General features: G+C 37.0%; 1 protein-coding gene across 1 annotated transcript; it reads right to left on the bottom strand.

Moving 5' to 3' along the window:
• Nucleotides 1-7849: 7849 nt before the first annotated feature.
• Nucleotides 7850-19295, bottom strand: LOC124143007 (doublesex and mab-3 related transcription factor 3, truncated-like). The gene is made up of 2 exons (XM_046511791.2): nucleotides 18788-19295; nucleotides 7850-9334 (listed from the first exon to the last, which is right to left on the bottom strand). The coding sequence occupies exons 1-2, from the start codon at nucleotides 19155-19157 to the stop codon at nucleotides 8436-8438; spliced, it is 1269 nt and encodes a 422-aa protein (XP_046367747.2). The 5' UTR covers nucleotides 19158-19295; the 3' UTR covers nucleotides 7850-8435.
• Between the last annotated feature and the right edge of the window lie 2492 nt (nucleotides 19296-21787).

Here is a 21787-nt window from a genome sequence, read left to right as displayed (position 1 = left end):
GACAGCGGCAGGACACATGCTCCATCACATAACAATGTTATCGTTTAGGAAGAATCGGGACCACATGCATCGACTTACCTCTGTTTCAACTTTCCTTGTCTAACATATAACAGGTTTTTACTGTTTGAAATTATTATTACTTTGATTATAAATGTTACGCAGAATTGCTAAAAGATAACCTGAATTCGAGGTGAAAAGAAACAATTTAGTTTATCAAAACACATTTGTTGGAATAAAAACTTTAAATGATATTAATTGAATGTTTTAATAAAATAATGATTTTCGATAACCTTAATAAGAATGATATACCTAATAACAATACCGAGTAGTTGGTGCTATCAAAATACAATTGTTAAGAAATATTAAAAGGTAACAAAAAACCTTTATATAGTTAACTTTTTTTCTTGTATCAGCAAAGCATAATTTTCCTATTACCTTCAATGCCTGGGCGTCACGCCCCTCGCTTTCCTTATTTACAGAAAGTAAGCGGCTTTTGTCTCATGCGGTCGAAAATCTATCCCATTTTCGTCTAAATCATGCAAAACTTCATTTGAGATACTTCTGGGTTGGCGTATTCATTCTTTTACTTGTTTGTTCAGTGACACAAGTGTGTAGGCTAGTTTAATTATTCTGATGTTTCTTTACATCAGCTGTTTCAGCAAATGTAGATATATAATGTAGTCTATTACATTTCGTGTCAGTTTCATGACTTGATCAATAGAACCCTGAAATGGGATGTACATGCACACTGTTCAGTATGGAGGATGAACAAAATTGTTTTGTTTGAAACATGAATCAAATAATGGTATCTGTTTATTTCCTTAATAGATTTCGATATTTTCCTTCTATGAATAAACCGTTTTTATTATCATATTGCAAATGGTCTTTTCTCTCGTGAAATTCGGAGCTCGGCATGATGAAAAATTACTTCATGAGTTCCTTGTGTCTCCTGTTCATAAATGATGAGTCTTCACTATCTGTTTTATACCAAGGCTATTAGTCGGTCGATGCACACTATACATACATATACACAGTACATGTTTCAAATTGTAACCAGACGTTGAAGTTTTTCATTTAGAGAATTCCTTCGATATTCCCAGTATTAAAGAATGACTGAAATAAAAGCGACCAAACTATTTCCATAATCATAAGAAATATCTGATATTCCGACCATATCATAAGCATGTGTTTATGAATCACTATCAGTTAGTGATGACACTAGGTGTTCACGAAAGGGTGAATGAATGATAAACTAAGGTAGGATTTGTGCTGTTTGTTCTTATGTCATTCAGCACTGAAAAAGAAATCTTGGTTGTTGATGGATGTAACTAATAAGAGTGAGCGAGTATGGTTTCACGCCGCTTTTAGCAATATTCCAGCATTATCACGGCGAGGGACACCAGAAATGGGCTTCATACATTGTACCCATGTGGAGAATCCAACCCGGGTCTTCGGTTTGACGAGCGAACGCTTTAACCACTATGGTACCCCAAAGCCCGTTACTAATTAAATGATAATTATATGTTTATGTGAGCTGTTAGATATATTGTCATTTGTTTTCATACAATGCATGGAACAATATGAATGTTATCAATATCATGCGCACACACAATAATCACGTGTTTGTATCATTACAATATATATCCATCATAGAAATGAGACTAAATACAAATACAGTGAACTACGTGTAAAACGAACACGCTTATAACGAACTATTTCTTGGTCCCGTCCATTTGCTGTATATATGCTGTACATATGCTTATAACGAACAATGTATATAACGAATTAAAATTAGTGGTCCCTTTGAGTTCGTTATAACCGTAGCAAGAAATGTTCTCAATGTTTTAATATGCGGTAGGTTAAAGGCTGTGTCTCTTTTCCAGCAGTTAACCAAATCGACATAAGAACCGGATACTTCAGTTTCATCCGATATTTGTCTTTTGCAACGTGTGTGATACTGAACGTACAATTTTCTATCATGCAGGGTTACAGCGAGCCCTGTTTTATTTGCACATCTTACATACACAAATTAATTAGAGGCATTGACGACAGACAATTACCAGGATAACAAGCATAATTAGTATAAGAAAAATGACTTACTCGTTTGTTGCTAGGCACAAATACTACTACTACTACTACTACTACTACTACTACTACTACTACTACTACTACTACTACTAATGGGAGGCGTGGTTTGATTAACGTTGGGGCTCTTCATGATAGCTTTGTTTTGTGCACTTTTGCACACATTTATTTGTCTGATGATCCTCTTGTGAAGCATGTCAAGGCTCATGATGAAAACAAGGCATTCCATAGTTTTCTAAAACGAGCCAAGGACGGTTCTGTACTGCTGGTCGGTACAGTAATGAGTGACAACCAAGTGAAGTGCCATATCAAGTTGGCCCAGGCTCGAGGAGAGGCTATCTGAACGATCACTGCATCGAGTTTATGTGCAGTGTGTAGAGAAAATCAGCAATCCTGCAGAGTCCTGGCCTGAAAAGTGAAAAAGAAGGCTTTCTGTTTGGTGCTCAGGACCAGTCACTTCCCACTCGAAACCGTCAATGTGTGATTTTGCATCAAAATATAAATATGAAATGTAGATTATGTAATGAAGTTAATGAGACTGTCCAAAACATTGTCAGTGGACGCCGAGCTTTGGCACAAACACGATATCTGAAGCGACATGATGGTGTAGCTCGATCGTTTTATAACCGTCCCCATCATGCTTGTGGTTTTGACCCAGAGGTCCACCCATGGTACGACCCAGAATATGTTGAGGGCATCATGGAATATGGTAAATATCAAATTCTTTGTAATAGGCCCGTATACAGTCTCATACCTATCCAGGCCAACAAACCTGACTCTAATCTGTTTTCATAAATCCATTGAAATAATTTATATCATTGAATTCTCAGGATAAACATGGCAAATATGCGGACCTCGCATTCGAAATTTCACGGTTGCATCCCAAGTACCAAGTTGTCCGACTCCCCATTGTTCGCGGTGACTTAGGTTTGGTACCTCCCAATCTGATGACTTACATTGGGAGTGTACCCGAGTTTGCTGCCAGGAATACAGCCTTTCTGACAATCTGGGTAATGCAGAAGGCTGTAGTGTTGGGGAGTCTTCACATTCTCCGAAAAGTTCTGGGTGGGTTTGCCTAGGCAGCGCTTCCTGGGAGAAGTCCCATTCGCTGTCTGGGCTGCGCTTAGAGAGGGCAAGGGCCCTGAGCTGATGATGAGCCTAACCAGCCTGACAATGCCAGGATCACCTAAAGCCTCTTTGCCGCATTTTTTTATTTTGATATATATCAAATAGTGATGTTTCCAGGTATTCACGAAAAGGTGAGGGTATCCAGGTCCAGGGCCCACTTGCACAAAGCGATCTTAGCGCTAAGATGGTCGTAACGCCCATACTTTAACAATGGCTTACAGTAGTCTTAGCGCTAAGATTGCTTTGTTCAAGTGGGCCCATGTCATTTCCCTGGGGTGTATACAACCCAAACTCAAGCCTAATTTGAGCTGCTCATCTCATGTTCATTGCGTAAGACATATTTGTATGTGTGAAGTTTAAGAACCGACCCCTGTAATGACCCATCAATGACTGACAGTCTCACATCCGTTGAAATATGTAATCTATGCAGATGTGTTTGTTTCCAATTTAACCCTGGCCTCTTCAGGCAATATCATCATATATTTTTACCATTTTTCTCTCACTCTTTTCTGACTACTGATTTCGACACGGAGACAGAAAATGGAAAACTGCACGTGCCTCGTGATTAAAGCATTTAAGTTGAGAACTGAGGAAACTATTTATCATCCATTCAGTGGTTATATCACCCAGTTTATATTGATGTTTGCCTTATACTGTGCTGTTTGTATTCGTTAAGCTGTGTCCACAGTTGATATGGGTTTGTTACTCTGGTGTTTGTAACATATGGTTTCTATTGATTTAGAATGGTTTTACAACACTGGCATATACTCCGTAACATAATGCTGAATAAATAAACGACAAAACATTTCCATAATCATAAGACATATCTGCTAAAAGCAGTCAGTTGTGTGATTCCGACTACGTGTTTATGAATCACTATGAAATAGTGATGATACAGGTGTTCGCGAAAAGGTGAGCGTATCCTGCCCCACCGATGGCACCCGGATGGCGTCAAATGGGGAGGTTTGTCACAGGAATGATTCCACGTGTATCATCTGATTAATACATCGTTTTCCATTCGATCTCCACTCCACTGTTATTTGTATTTATTCATTGTTGTTGGAAGTTTGCAATGGAAGTGCTGATCCCATGTATACCACACATGTATATATGTGATCCCAACCCCACGCATTCCCACGTTCAATAAGCCCCTTTAAGTACACACTGCATTTGCCTTAAAGAGAGGTTATTGTTATTATAGTATCAAAGCAAGTATATTTGCAAGTGTTACTGTGATTTCAAACCAGTAATAAAAATAACTAATATGAAAAAGTGATATTAGAACACTTACAAGAACTGATAAATACTACAATAAAATGCCAATTTCACTGTTTTCATCCATACGTAATCACAGGTTACCGCACATCAGTATCTTTCAAGATTGAATGCAAGATGTATTCAATATAAATAAAATATCAGTGATGTATGTATGTCAAAACAAAAATGTTGTTGTAATCATTTGGTCACGTTCGTTTTGAAAATCTGCATGAAGCTTCTATTACTGTTTGTCATGCTAAGAGATCAAACAACAGAGGTTCCTATGTCTCGCCACAGAGGAACACGTACATACGCAAAGCAGGCTTACGTTGACTTCCTTTCATCATCCATTGGGAAATCTGCTCCTAGAATGCTGCTTGTTATTACTGTTGGGCGAGGTATAAAAAATCCGTTTCAGCTCTACAGAAATTAATTATTTGTTCTTCAGATTTTATCCAATAGGGATCATAAGGTTTTTGTTTAAAACGAAAAACCTGAATAATGTTTCGCGGGTGTTCATATCTCATCAAGTAATGAAATATCAGTGATACTGACTTTAAATAGATTTTTCTTTTCTTATACTTAGTCTTATCATTACACCCATATAGTTATATTAGATATTAAGTATCTAAATATAGTCACGTGTCCTGATTATATATTTAAAGCAAATTATTGTGTTTTGTTGATGTATAGAGCAGGAGCTGTGCGATTTCTTTGTCACAAAATACAGTAAAGTACGGTTATAACGAACTCAAAGGGACTACTAATATTAGTTCGTTATAACCGTAGTTCGTTATAAGCATATATACAACATAACTACAGCAAATTGTCGGGACCAATAAAGTAAGTTCGTTATATCTGTCAGTTCGTTATAACCGTAGTTTACTGTAGTTCTTATCTCACTTGAGTATAAACCTGCAATTCATAACTGATCTTCATCCTTGTGTTGTTGATACTGATAACTGATGGATGTTACATGTGTACGTCATGTGGGGGTGATCGAAAACTACGTTTAACTCAACAGGACTCATTATGCCAACACATGTACATGCATGTAGTGTGAAGTGAAGTCTGGAGTGTGACACGAATCTATCGTCTTATTCTGTTGCTTGTTTCTTCAAAGGGAGATATGTATTTTTAGATATATCATGATATCGAAGGCATGCGCGTATGTCAAATACAATCCTTTATTCTTACTTATGTCGGTAACTTTCAAGCGGTCAACGTTAATTAAGGGGCAGCCGGGTATCCTAGTGGTTAAAGCGTTCGCTCGTCACGCCGAAAACCCGGGTTCGATTTCCGACATTGGTACAATGTTTGAAGCCCATTCCTGGTGTCCCCCGCCGTGATATTGCTGGAATATTGCTAAAAGCAGCGTAGAACCTTACTCACTCACTCAATGTTAATTAAAATATAACATGAATAAGTCATTTTATGAGGCTGTGTATGGGTATCTCTCATTCTAAATGCCACACCAGTATCTCTTCAAAAAGACTGATGGACAACCACAACCACCAAAATCGTTGTCCTACAAACATATTTTGGGATAGCAACATAAATGTTATGTATGTAATAGACGTCGGCACAATAATACGATTTCAGATGCATGTACATGTGTACGATATTACCACGACCGTTATAACCAATATGAAGCGATCGTCATTGGTGTCAAATTGAATATAATGTACACCATGCATAATCATTATTTGATTCATAACCACATGCAATAATGTACATGCAGTCGAATTCGTGCAATGGACGAGACGTCTTATGATTATGGAAACGGTTTTGTCGCTTTTATGTATTTTGTATTTGTTATAGATGAAGATGCAACCAAATCCCCTAATTTGCATAAGGTTATATGTATAAACCAATCATACAATATGAAAATGTAAATGTACTTCGTTCTTTTTCGCAAAGGAGAGCTAAATGGTCATTTGATACTTGTCAAGTTTGTGTATATGAAAGAGGTTTATGTTCTATGGCCTATTTTCACTATAATCTGCTTTAGTTCTAAGTTTCCCCTTTTAAAAGATTTCAAACATGTTTAATTAATTTGTCATCTCCAGAATTTGTCATAAAATTCCTAAAACATCACAATCCGAAAATTAATACCAACGAAGAATCAGGCGTTCAAGTTTGGCGGTAACGCCTGAAATGACTTGAACTGCAACGTCATTAGGTCAAATCTACATTTGGATATTGTTTCTGTGTGTATCTGTCGAAGGCATGTCAATAGGCTGGCGTGCTGGGGCTGATAAAACCTAGACTTTCCCATGACTGGAGAAGCTGTAGATCAGTGAATACTGTCAACAGTTACACCACATCCTGTCAAAAAGCCCAACTCTTGGTATTTGCTCTGACCTTCCACAGTTCTTCCTGAGCCTCAACGTCTCCCTGGCGTCGGCCAGATTGCCTATTATTACATATGCTTTTAGAGCCAGTATAAAATATGTATCACTGTGGGGGAAACAGGAAGGAAGGCACGAAGGCACTGACAGAACAAATAAGGCAATATGTAACGTTGGCCATTGAAATTGCACTTTATTTACACGTTATTTACACAGACACAAAACAGTAGACCCTACTCGTGTCATGGTGCTACAGAGTTAAAATCAAACTGTTTCTAGCCTTGTAACAACAATTCGGCGTTTAGAGCACAGTGACAATTGCAGAGGAAACATCGACATTCCCCAGAAGAGCTTTAAGTCCATCACGTTAAGGCCTGGGAGGGATAATACATGTGTGTATTTCACATCGCTACGATAAGTGTCTTCTTTTGAATCTATTGTGTGAATATATCTGGAAGTATATAAAGTTACAGTGAAGCTAGCGACTAACAAAGTGAAATATTGGTGTTTTCATTGCGGTAACCTACCCGGGGTCCTGTCTTTGGACAAGTACGACGAGAGCACGGGTCTAGCCACGCCTCGGCGACTTAATGCCGGCAAGGTGTTTACTCTCGTATTGTCCGTCGGAGACAGCGAAGGAACCGCGGGGCTCTACCGCCGTTATTTAAACCATTAGCGAACAACACGGCCAATGAAGAGGTTGAAAAGAGACAGGGGGAAAGTAAACACCCTTGCCGTCTTCCTAGCTAAACAGTTTCGCAATCTCTTGTTGCGGGTGACGGGTCGCTTAAACCTTTCTCCACCCCTGCCCCATCGGCTTGCCTCAGTGTTTGCTTCAGGCGCATACATTACAAAGTGAAGAAGCCGAGACTGCTATAGGTAAATGGTTTACGTTGACGAGGGAAACACCACGTAGAATCTTACACAGGACAAACATTGCCGGGACGTCTACAAAGCCATATACGTTACGGGAGTTGTTCTTTGACTGGAGTGACTAGACCTGACTACAACCGTTTTTGGCGACGTCACAAACCCCCCACTCACATGTATCTGATTTTTGTCTATTCTAGGTGATATAGTGGTGCGAAACCTCAACAGAGAATATGCGATCGGGCGGGCTGGTACATGCAACTCTATATGCTACAAGTGTATTTTCCTATATTACTTATGGCACAACTTGAGTCTCTTTGATGTGAATCGTGATTACACAACCCATCGAGGACATCAACGAGATTTCACTTTCAAACGATCCGGTGAAGATAATGTGACGTCTCTCCGATCCGATACCCTCTGTCAATGTTTGTGCAATATTGAAACCTCTTCGTTTTAATATTTTATATATAATCATACAATCGCCACACAATACTTACAGTTACATGCTGCATCAACATGTCCTAGCGTTTAAATTACAGAAGAGACACTTCACGTTAGACAGAACAGGCTCATGTTGGACCTTAGGGGTATCAGAAACCCTTTGTAAATGCATTGCACTTGGATGAGAAGTCAAGGCCGAAGATGTCCTGACTTTTTAAGGTCTTTATCGCCCTATAGGAGTCTCATTCATCCACAAACAGTAACCCTCTACAATATCAAGAAACACAATGTCCACAATATTCAGTCTATATCTTTGGAGTCTCTCGGTGAAGAGGATTCGTCCCAGCCATCCGAGATTTGGTCCGAGTCAGTCAGACCTGACTTGTCGCTGTTCTTGTCGGGGGTGCGGATTGAGGGTGGGGTGATATCAGGAGGGGCAAGCCTGTAAGGGTGAAAGGAGAACGGGGAACCCATCATCCCGGGGAGATTGGTTCCATGCATCCCTCCCAAGCCCGCATATGAGAAGTGAGGAGCTGGTATGATGTCACTTGCACGGGAATGATGGGCAAACAGTGGAGATCTAAGAGCATCTGCTGAGAAGGGGGAGATATGGGGGCTGAATGCTGAGTGGAGACCTGGGGGATGGGCTGATGTTGGAGGCAAAGGAGTAAAAGCAGATTTTATCCCTGCATAAGACAGTTTATTAGAACCATTGACTGGTCGTATTGGAGAGCTGTTGTTGACAACACCGAGTCCACTTAGCCCATTGAGTCCGTTGAGAAAAGGGTTTCCTCTACACTCCCCTCTACTTTGAGCATGTAACACTGCCTGCTGTTGAGCTAAGACAGTGTCCTGAGCCGACAGGAAGTGTTCAATTGCTTTGACTAAATCCCCACTGCATCCTTGCAAAACCAACTCCAGAACAGTCTTTCGTTGGAATGGGAAAACGCGTTCAAGAATTTCCAGCGCAGAGAGTCGCCCGGGTCTGTAAGCTGTTGGTATTGAGTTGGCTGATGACACCGGTGGCAGTGTGGTTGTGTTTTCAGGCTCCCTTTTCTTCTCAGGAACCTTTGGAGGGTGTTCTCTCACCGGGGGCGAGGGTTTCCTGACGGAGTCAGAACTCTCCACCATAGAGGAGGTTATTGGGGACTCCCCGCCACTGTCGTTGCAGCTGTCATCGTCATCTTTGCTCTCGACATCTGCAACAACAAAATATCGTGTAGTTCATGATGCCATCAGTATCACTATTGTCAAGTTTCACTTGGAGATCTCAAACAAGAAAATATTTCAGCAACGGTCAATGTTAGATAAAAATATCATGGTTAAATACACAATGACGTTATTGACAATAAGGTCTTTATATTCTACTTGTTTGTTCTCACTGTTTTCACATTCTGAAGATAACCGTTGTTAGTTTATTACATGCTTTCATTATGTATGGGAAACAATATACGGGCAGGGACGTTACCAATGTATCATTTATCATTTTAACGTTTCGGCGTTGTGTAGTCAATGATTAACGTATACTTTCTACAACTAAACCCAATACAATAAATACAGTGACATTCATCCGAAAATAAAGCCAAGACAAGATAAATCTTTACCCTAAAATGTCTATATCCATACAAAGTGCATGGGCACATATTCAAATGTCCTTTGTGTTATTGTTAAAAGTCGTTTTATCATAAATAAATACATAATCTTAATGGAATACATTTCCACTGAAGCAATCGTCCTTTTCTTGATTTGCGGCTTGATGATGAGGATGTTATTTCTTTCAAACAAGAGATCAGAATTCTGTTACAACAAAAGGGAACTGAGAGGGCATCATGCTATTTTCATTCAAATGGATGACATGAATTTTTTATTTCCTAAACACTTAAGTTAAAACACATATCTCCCTGAATATTAAATATGTAATTCTATATATTTCAATAAAAACTTAGTTGTACTGATTTAAATTTAAATTATGATATAATTGTAAATAACATTTACATGAAGTGTTAAATATTTATACTGGAGAGATATCTAATCTGGATATTAAGTGCTATGTATAACTTCACTATGATATTTCATCTTCAGTTTCATGACATTGGGTGTGGTCTAGCAATGTGAAAGTCCTCGATAAAGGTTTTTATCTTATATAGTCTTTGCAAACGGAGCATCGCTTGTATAGCAGATTGTTGACGTAATACTATTGTAATTCAATCATGATAGTTTAGGGGGAAAACATCGTCGAACATAGATTGAAAACAGGTTCCTGTGAATATATATGTCAGTGTTTATTGTTTTGTCGATTGGTATTTGCCAACTAGATTTGAATGATTATGCATATGGGTTTTCAAGGGGGAAAAACAACATTTAATCAGTGACAAAAAATATGTCCCATGAAATTCCCTATTTTGAATCGAACAATATTTTTTTTATAACCGACTTGCCTTTGCATGTGTTTGTGACAGGTGCCACCGGTGGGGCGGGATACGCTAACCTTTTCGCAAACGTCATTATTTGATTGTGAATCTTACAATAGAATCTGCTTTTAACAGAGATTTCTTATGATATGGGAGGAGGTTTATGATTATAGAAAGAGCTTTGTGGATTTTATTTAACAAAATCAGGCTTTACTTTTGTATAGTGGGTACTTTAGTTAAAGGTATATACTTGATTGAATAGTCAAATGACAACTCAGTGATACATAACTCAGAGCACACAAGCTATACACTAACAGTATCATAAAGTCCATTTTGAAAAACTAATCCAATCTTTATTAAAAGTTTGAATCATGTATGTAAAAATGTAAGTACAAACAATATTTGGGTATTTGTATTTTATGTGTAATTGTTTGATTAATTTTATAATGTATCTGAAATATTCCATACGCAAAGTTTTCTATTTCCATAAACAAAACCTAAAACTTTAACGAGTTGTTTGAACGACTAAAGAATATAAGCACAGCACAGTGCACAATAGCGTGAGTGGTGTAGTGTGGCGGGGGATAGGGCCGAGCGTTCCCCGGTCACGTAACAGAAGCCTAATGAACATATAAACTTTTCACCACGGAGATAGTATTACTGGCAAAAAATGTCAACTATACAAATATATAAACATACAGAGTGAGTACAGGGATCTTTCAGTATAACACACGCAACGACGGGACGTCGGTGAAGAAGATGTAGTCGCTTTGCTCATTTTCATAGGAGTCGTTAGGCTTAGGGGTTATTTGTATGATATTAACATTTAATAATTTATAACTATCGTAAAAAATTATAATGGACTTTATTTAAATTGAATCATACCTTTATTATTATATGCATAAGGAACATGTAAAATTAACTGACTTAAAGAAATATTTCCTTTTTTGATTATTTAATAAAAATATGATAATCATAACGTTAAATACGATTTAAAAATTCTAACAGTTGAAATTTCGATTAATCTAAACCCCAACTGACAAAACAACTCTTGCTTAAACCCAAGCGCCCCCTACAGCACTATCTGGCCCTCATCAACTGTAGGAAAAAGTCAATTTGTCCCAATTTGATGAGAATCGTTACCATGAAAACCTGTCACAAGTGGCCCGCAAGATTAACGGCATGTGCTTCTGAAAAAGCAACATTACCTCGTGAAAATAAAGTATAAAAACACCACGCATTTGTAACAGGCCAAGCATGCGATTTGGTACATCTACTGGATGTGTTATGTTAAGGTACGCACAACTGTTTAGGCGGGGCTTGCTAATTGTAACAAGCAATGGAGGATATACCAGGTGTGTTTAAGCATAATTAAAGCGATGCCGACATTTGTGCAGGGTCTTCAAGAACCTGTCAAGGAGCTTGGAGAGTAAACTTTTATTATTGATACTACTCGGCTAGAGCGAGAGTGTCAGAAAGCTATTTCAGTGACAAGATTCCAAGAATTTCCAATTTGAGGCCCATTTTCCAAAGCGTGCCAACATAAAGACACAGTGTTTATATTTCACCTCTATGTTGTCTGTCCTGTCAATTAAAAGATTTGCAGATCAACTTTATGAAGAGTTGATTTGGCGTTGACTTGCAGATATGTTTTTCGCTTAATTGATATTCATTTACTCTCAATAACCGCTCATTATTCCAGTGAAATGATACGTGTTGTTTATGTAAACTTTTCAGTATTTGTGTAGAAATCTGATATCACAAATCTCATTTGTTTTTGTCTGTCTTAAAGGTATAAATCTATTCCACACTTTGCTATTAAATCCAGTTCTATGTACTGTTTGTATAATGAGTTTTATTTATTTCTGCTGTTACGAAATTGAACTAGGACTAGTACCTGTATACCCATTATTGTTTGGAAATGTATAAAATACAAACTTACTCAAAAACAGAATTTTGTTTTTAAAATAGGTTTTCCATCTTTATTCAAATTGATTTGTTAATGATAAATTTTTCATCTTAATTCAAATTGAATTTTTAATAATAAATGACAATAAATAAAACAGACATACATACAGACAGACACACACGTGTGTTTAGAACATTGATAATATGTGCTAATACGTTCACTGAAGAAACAGACAACAGAATACTATTGTATCGTACATTTATTTACAAACTAAGATGAACCACATATTTCGAAGCCATATATTATGTACGAAGCTTTCTTTTACACTGGTATAAATACACGTGCGCCTTATAATCATACAATCCATTCTCACTGTAAATGGGAAAGAAATAGCTTTAAAAAGGGTCAATATTGCACTATATTATTAATGAAGAAAAAACGATATCTTACTCGCCCATACTTGTTGCGGCTTTTGAAAGTATTTGCTAAAGTTATTAAGACAAGAATAAGTTCAGATATTGAATTTCAATATTGCAATTGATCTGAAAATGAGCTTCAACTGAAAGGGTATCAACATTTTTATTTTTTAACATTCAGAGAATAGAATGTGTGTTATTTAAACAAAATTATGGAATATTCAATTCTGTAGTACAAAAGAGGTAACTGAAAAAAACCATTTGTTAAGTGCAAGAAACACATTTTTGAACTAATCACGACATACTGTTGTATAAAACGTTGTAATAAAAAGGACAAATTAAATAGTTCTAAAATAACTATGATAAGTTGTTTATTTATTTATACATTAAAACGCATTGATCTTCACCATATCTAAAACTTTCAAATATATCAAATGATAAAAAGAGGAATAAATATTTTTGAAGAAAAAAACCTATGTGTACACTCGTGATGACATTTCTAATCACTTGCAATCTATACATTATTGAATCATTTGATATTATTATTTTTCATTTTATCAAATAAAAACATCCAATGGGCTATACCGTCTGCAGAAACGGTTGGTTTGACCAGATGAACACATGACAGCAGGCCTACACAATTACATAGTTATTGATGAATATAATGGGAATTTACGATCCCTCGTTAATAACCATAATTGTAAATATTACTTTATCGGTTGCTGGAAGTCTGGAGGCCTAACTGTAAATGTCATCATAAAAATCAGTTTCATGACTAACCTGGGTATTCACTTTTACACGTTCTTATATTCAGATGAAAATAATTTTAACATGATACTACAAATATTAATCGATTTATATTCAACATGCCAGAATGAGCGAACAAAATTTGTTACAATACATTCTGGTGATTATTTTACAATCAGTTCAAATATATGCAATGAAATGAGAATATATTGTTTTACAATGAGAGTTATTTTACATATAAGGAAGAAAATGTTTTGGTTTGGGGCTTTCAGCATAGGAAAGTCCGCAGAATGGTGTAGAGAATTTGTTTGGTGAGATTTAGATACATCGATAAAGCTTCAGGAATTATCCCATTTACCAATCACAATCCGACAGCTTATATTCAAAACATATATAATTAAATCTATAAAATTAATCGTGCATCATAAAATGTAATTATAAAAGATATCCTTGTTAAAGAACCATCTGACACGCTCAATCTATGTGCAAATACATATATCTTATCAGTCAATGTACTATTCCTTCCGATCCAACATATTTGTTCTTCCTGACCTCAGAGACGCTTAATTGCAATCAACAAATAACATCAGTTCCGAAAATACTGCAACACAACAAAGTAACATTACAAAATGCCTAATTTAAGTAGCAATTATCAAATAGCCATTTCCGAGTAAACCGTCACACGTTGACCTTCTAGCCACCAACACCTGACTGTGCAGGTACTTCTTACATAACCCTCAAACACAGGCAGTCCGTCTCCGTCTCCCCATATATTGTCACAACCTAAGTCAATATGACTGCATGTTCTAATGCTTGGCTAATTCCAACGTTACGTTCCCCATGACTCCGTATTTCCTCCCCCAGGCGTCACGGCGCCGGGCACAGGAGCTACCACGGTGGCCAGGCATTGCCACGGAAAGGGGGTAATATTCTGGGAATGTGAAACAATGCAAAACTAACTGTTCCAGCATATGGCATAAATTCGAATCAATCTAACGTCATGGGAGCAAATCCGGTTAAAACTTTCGACAAGAAATTCTCGAGACAAATCTCCAAGACAGTCGGCGGTTCCATTGTTTTTGGTGTTGGTAGTTTCGGCGCCGGAACAAGGGCTATTCACCGGGTCCCTCCCCATCGAGAGGGGAAGGCGCTTATATCGGAGTGAATGCTCCAAGTTGATACTTCCATGGGTTACTGTTGAATGCTACATGAAAAGATTTGAGGAAAATTCCTTGCATGGAGTATGTGTGAGAATCTTTGGTTGTTGGTAGCCAATTTCCCAAGATGCATGTAGCGTGTGTTAGATCCTGACTCGAGTGTCTGTGTATAAAATGCCAGCACCTTTGACTTTTTCACCATACTACTTGTTATAGCCTCAACAAAGGATGTTTTTCACTTGAAGAAGAATTATTACAGAGTTGATATTCCTCTACCATGTAAGTTTAACTGATCCCAAAGATCCTATCTTCAATATTGATACCCATTATCAGTAACCAGTGAAACATGTCAATGAAAGGTTTCAGCACACTGAAAACACAACGAACAGATCACAGCCGCTAGTAATAAGAAACAAATCTATAGTAAAATATGTTTGAAAAATTGAAAACTATATAACTGCAAAGGAAATATCAAGAAATGCCAAATTCAAGAAGAATATTAACCCCAAACACTGATATTTATTACTGGCATTTTGTGACCATTAACTATAGGAACAAAAGCCTGAGATTTGCGTGGTTCTTTTGACCTTCATATGTGATCCAGTTAAGGGTGTTTAGACAAATCCACTCATATGCCTCGAAAACATTTGTTACAAGTGCTACCACACAAAAAGAGTTCAAGAGGGAGTTCCTATTTCTCTCCCCACATCGTTGTAACAATCAACAGTATATTCTGTTGTTACATCTACTTGAACGTCCTTGTATTAACGCGACCTCTGCCAACAGTTCCAACCATCTGCCCGTGAAGGGTATACCAGGACGAAAAATGTCAAAAGCTTCCTTTTCTTTGCCTCCCAAACTTCCCAAGTTAAGTGGACAACTTCAACACAGTGTTAATTTTCACAGAGCCCCTGGCGTTATTCTAAGCTACCCACATATTGTTCGTATCCCTCGCATCATCACGAACACAAGAGATGATGATATGCGTTAATTTGTTAAATGACCAGCGGTCATCGCTCAACCCCACCCTTCCGTCTGTCCACGTCTCGTCATTTCGTGGCTTGAATCTAACTTACTGCATTAATTAATTCAAAATAAACACGTCACAGACAGGAGTTAATTTCACACTGTGCTTTCTATTGTCAGTGAGTCCACATTCAAATACACCTAGTCTGACTTTGACATAGGCTTGTTAAGAGTAAATATATTGACAGATTGCTCCACGAAGGGTGCTGATGGCCCCTAAGCACATAGCAAGACGGGGCGAGTTGGCGACCCACGGGTTTCAATGTTTGGTGATTAATCCTTATATTTGCTGGTGGAAACGATACCTGGTCTAAACACGACATGTTTGACAGGAATAGTTTCAAAAATAAGTCATTTACTACCATTTCGTAAACAAATATACTGAAGTCTATTATTGACATTTACAAATTATTAGGAGGCGAAGACATGACACATTCGTATTAGGACGCTTCAGGGCCACTTCATGACCCTGAAAACATAACCCTGAAACGTCGTTAGATACAATAAAGAAGTTGATATCCATGGACCGTTTATTTTGTTCATGTTCATATGCCTGTATTTGTAATAACACTGTTACAGTTCAGATGCCAAAGGGGTCTCATAGGGTACATTAAGGGGCTTAGGTATTTTGACAATCTTGAATAACATTTGTGTTGTGATTTTAAGGTTTAAAGGAAGAATGGGTTTTTGTCTAATTCATGCTAGAACATATTTCAATCAACGAAGATAATTTTCATATGTTCATCTGATGTATTTTTCTACACTATTACAGAACACTTTAGTAATACAGAAAGGCAGCCTTACTATACGGTTGTGTTTTCATGTCGTCTATTACTGGTATTCAAGTAAAACTATTAAAACATTCACGGGAAAGGGATAAAAAAAATATGAAAAATACTTACTATTTCTACTTAACTAAAAGAAGAGACATTTTCATTGTTTCACTCGAACACAAAGAAATAAATTGGCGGGCATAATCTGAAACATAGGCCCAATGGGATATTTTCCTATTGCACACAGTAAATTTAATTTTTCCTGTTGATTTATATAAAGACACTCAACATCTAAATATCATTTCCGTATCAATAAAAGTATTAACAGTTTTATCTTTTCTATTAGTCGTTTTCCGAAATATATACAAATACATTTAAATTCCTGATAGTAGTGTCCGGTTGGTGAGAAGAAACAAAATCGAATGAATAGTCTTTGCTTTATTATCTGGTGTTTAAAGTATATTCTTGTATACAAGATGCGCGTGGTATCACAATATAATGTGTTGATCAAATAATATATTTTTAGCAATTATGAAAAATTGTAATTACAAGATCCTACAACCTTTCAAGAAAATGTAAATATAAGAAACATTTATCACAACTACTTTGAATTATACATTAAGTGTTTTTGATAAGAACATGTCTCACAACAAAATTGGTACTCTCTTGGGGATATATGAATCTAATTCTGTATTAACAAAATACATATTAAGAAGGCATATCATTTGTATTTCAACATGTAGAACAATTACAACGAACAGGCAGAATCCGTTATATTCTATAATACATGAAATGTAAAAGCATTATAAAAAATATAATAGCCATCTGTCGTTAATACCACAGCATGTTGAAGATGAAAAAGAGCAGTTCAGAAAATATATTTTATTTGAAATTCATTTTTGTGTACAAATTATCTGTTTGTATTTTATTTGTATTTGAAATGATATTGATAAATGATGAAAAATCACATACGGCTATCGGATAATAAAAAGCGCTCAAAATTTGAAGAGTGCGGAGAAGGTTTTAAAAATAAGCAAGGAATCATATTTTTTCTAAAAAGTGAACAAATAGCCCGATGACTTTGGATCAAATGATGAACCTGGTAGCCTCTTAAGCCTTTGTTGACTTTGAGATTTAGAGCTGTGACCTAGATTATAATGGACATAACCCACTGTCACAAATGACAAAGGATAAATCTCACAGTTCACTGTGCCGTTGTCATGCTTTAAGTTCCTGGTAGAAGTGAAAGGTAGGGATTGTTCATTCCTGTTGTTTCAGTTTTTAATATTTATCTCTATAAATATATTAGATCTATGAATTAAGTGTATGACAGAATAAGGGTATCGTTCATTATTAATTCATAGTGTATCTGATAAGTCTTTTAAAAAATCCTTTATTACTCTTCCTTGATTAAATGTGCTGCTTTATTTTTTAACTCTTTCACAAAGAAGCATTGCATTTTCCCTGAAATGTCCGTGAAATTAAGGCATCAATGAAATAAATCGCGCGTTTACGCTACGAATCAGTGTGATCTGAAGTTTGCAAATAGATGCCCTATTTGGTAGAATATTATTATCTATTTCAATGTCCTGATATTAAGAATCATAAAATTAAAATCTTAGAAAGAACTAACCCAAAAGTCATCATAACTTAATACAGGAACATGAATAGTAAGATACTCGTATTTTAATACTCGTATTTTATAGACAGCAAGACGATCAATACCGTAGGAATTTTATTCTAATTTATTATAACAAACTGACAAGTATTTTGAATCCATGACATTTCATACGCTTGTAGGTTATATGGTGGATTTAATCTTAAGAGGAACATTGTCAGTGAAATACATGTGTGTAACTACCATCACCTATGCCTTCTGAAGCAAGATGTTCTGTCCTGAATGAAGAACAAAAGTTGACAAGATTCGAACCTTTGGCAATGCTACACCTCTGAGGGTTCTGTGGCCTGAGACCATGGTTTGTAATTGCAATTTTTATACTTCTGTTGTTTAATGGTTATATGGTGATGATAAATAACAACAAATTAGCAATTTTATACCTTTGAGGATTATTTAGTAATACGGTGATATATAACAAGCATTTGGCAATGTTATACTTTTGTGGGGTGTATCACGACTCGGCAGCGTGTTTGACAGACTATGTCCCCATAGTCCCACGGAGCGTCATATCTACTTAAAAAAACAGCAGACCTACCTATATCGGACATAACCTCCTCGTCTCTGCCAGCTTCTTTCATCCTCTCGGACACCTCTGGCTCTGTCACCGTCCCAGGACCCCAGAGGGGCCCCGATGTCATGATGGGCAAGTTGGTTTCACTGACACAAGCTCGAAGACCAAGAGCAATAGCATCTTCTGCAGCTTGTTGCCTCTTCAGAGCCACCTGAGCAGCCATGACCCTTTGTCGTTCAGCGATCAGATTGCATTTTGGACAAGTACAGTCCTTGTATCTGCAGTGTCGTTTGTGTCCTTTCAGCCAGGATACCATTCCATGATTTCTACAACGAGCACATTTGGGCTTCCGGGACCCCCTTTCCGTAATGGGGTAGAGCGTGACCGAGTTCATGGCGAGATATGCTGGGTCTAAACTCGTCACCTCGCGAGTGTAGCAGATATCTGTTATTTAGTTAATTGTAAACCCTTAGACCCGCCCACTTGAAGAGAAGGGGTTGACCACGCGCCTGTAACAGCCTGGAAACACTCTCATAATTGGCTCAACCCGCTCCCAACCCCACTCCGTGCCTCAGACCTAGCCTCCTATTGGTTAAAAGCTGTGTAAACATCGCCCTAGTTGAAACATAGTTTTAATATGCCAGTCAGTGCCGTGTCACTTTTATGACAGACAGGAGTTGGTTTGTTTTCTTTGATAAAATACTTGCAGGTTTGATATACCCACCGCGGTCCTAGTCCCCTTGTTGGGAGTACGTGGTAGGCTCAATGTTAACGCTCTTGTCTCGGCATGGGGAGGGGATTTGGGGTAGAGTGAAGGGTTTATTGTAGCCGGACTACGTTTGTGTGGGGGAGAGTGTGTTATGGGTAGGAGGTTGTCTTATAGTATATGGGCCGCATTAGTGGACCGGAGCGTATTTAACGGGTAATCGCCTGCCTTGTTCCCGGCGTCAATCGAAAATAGTTGGGCGACTTGAAAGATTTAATATTTTAAGTCGTCATTTTTAATTGAAACATTATGAATAATTTTCAAAAGTTTGATTGTCAATTCATTATTTTTTTCAGCGAACATATTGCGAAAGCGTTGTTTCTTGTATATAGAAATAATCCAGATATTATGATATTTTGTATTTATTTATATGATTAATGCCAGCCAAAAGAAATAAATATAATTACATAACTGTTGCTAGAAAAAAAATATTTGTCCGAAAGTCAATTTTATTAAATATTCATGTGCGGAGCGATATTTGATAATTTTTAAAGGTGTCATATTAATGTTTGTCTGAAATACACATCGAATTCAATTAAAATACACAAACAGTATAAGGGGCCCATATCACATGTAATCGTCAAAATGCCTCCATTCAAAATGTGTTGAAAGGAGTCAAACTGAACAGCATTGCAATGAGGAATTGCGTATTTTTAGGTTTTCACGAGTTTTTTGTTTGTATAATTCTGCGCGTTAACAGTGTATGCTTTAGATAAACCTCCAGCAATTCATTTGATAAAATAGACAACTGCCTTGAGCCGTGCACACACTATGCAATACGAAGATAGTATATCTTTTTTTATTTGGAGCAGTATTTTAGACGATATTTTTGTCTCCACACCGCACAAGAAAATAGATTTCATTAAGACAAATTAATTTCAATAAGTGAACTAAAAATCACTTAGAAATATAACTTGTTCACGTTTCTAATCTATTTTCTTATGTGTTTATCCATTTTTAATGAACCAATGCTTAAATCAATTTTCATTTTTATATAATAATTTTAAACATAATTTACAAAATGTATATCACCAACACTTAACATAATGCAGCCCATCTGTATTTAGTTCAAGTGATGCAAATATGTAGTACATAATATACATGCCATTAACAAGACTGAATTACACAATCTGGCAATCTCTCGGTCATCATTTGCCGTTAGCCGTCTACACGGGATAATATACAAACACTGACTAGCATGTATATCTGAAATACCTTCCAGTAGGGAGGTATTTCAATATACATGTCCATGTCGTGATATAGACAACCCTGCTAGGAAATACATGCTTTTTGAGGCTTATTTCAAAAGCAAAGCAAACACAGACAGTTATACAAGAGCTTATATGAAAGATGAACAGATCATCTGGACGAGACACGGATAAAATAATCTGATTATGTCTGAGGTCAAGACTGTATGATTCATAACAACGTGGTATTCCCATATGGCTTGTGATAGAGGATCGCACAGAATAGCTGCAGCATGAACTTTAAACTTTACAACAATATATGAAAACTACACTCCCTCAGAAAAAAATGTTGCAGTGATGACCACGTGTTGAAACTTAAATGGACTATCATATTACGCGTGATTCTGTATAAACAGTTACATGGTACGAATACATAATAAAACACACTAATTGCTGCAATGACGACTATCCGATGGCAGAAATATTCTTTCAATTAGATGTAAAAACGAATTAAACCGTAATATGTATTGAACATGAAAAAAATATTTTTTAGACTTGTCATACAATTTTGGGTATCATTTCTTCAATGAAAATATTAATTTTTCTTCAACACCCATATTAGGTTGCATGAGAAAGAATTATTGACTTGAGGAGTGGATGCATGGTAAATGTCGAGAAATCTAGAAGGACAATTACTGCCCAACCTGGTTGAAATCAATGATGGTTTCCTGGGCAAAGGTAAACAGACGAGGGGATACCAATGTGCTGCATCTGATGGTCTAACGGGTTGTCAGTATACATTTACTTCGGGTTTCCCAGATACCACTTGCATAAAAATACACCGTGTCTGCGATTACTTAGGCACATTCTATTTGAAATAGTTTAATGATTGAAATTTAAAAAAAAACTGACATCACAACAAAACCGTTTTGTATGTGTTCTAGGTTTTTTTCGGTTACTACACACCTGGGTGTGTGACGTGTGTTACGGTACGGATGTAGATAGACTTGTGTGACGTTTAATACGGGCACGGCAGAATGAAGGCCTTGTGTGACATGTGTTACGGATACG

This window comes from Haliotis rufescens, unplaced genomic scaffold (genome assembly GCF_023055435.1).
Source record: "Haliotis rufescens isolate VD_foot unplaced genomic scaffold, xgHalRufe1.0.p SCAF_2, whole genome shotgun sequence".
Taxonomy (NCBI): Eukaryota; Metazoa; Mollusca; class Gastropoda; order Lepetellida; family Haliotidae; genus Haliotis; species Haliotis rufescens.
Note: the sequence above shows the minus strand (reverse complement) of the source record. Positions and strands in the feature narration are given on the sequence as shown.

Bases quoted from the DNA above. Each gene is read 5' to 3' on its own strand.
- LOC124143007 (XM_046511791.2), bottom strand. From the start codon at position 19,157: ATGAACTCGGTCACGCTCTACCCCATTACGGAAAGGGGGTCCCGGAAG. The intron at 9,335-18,787 runs GTAGGTCTGCTG...TTGTTGTTGCAG, and splicing joins GGAGGTTATGTCCGATATAG to ATGTCGAGAGCAAAGATGAC.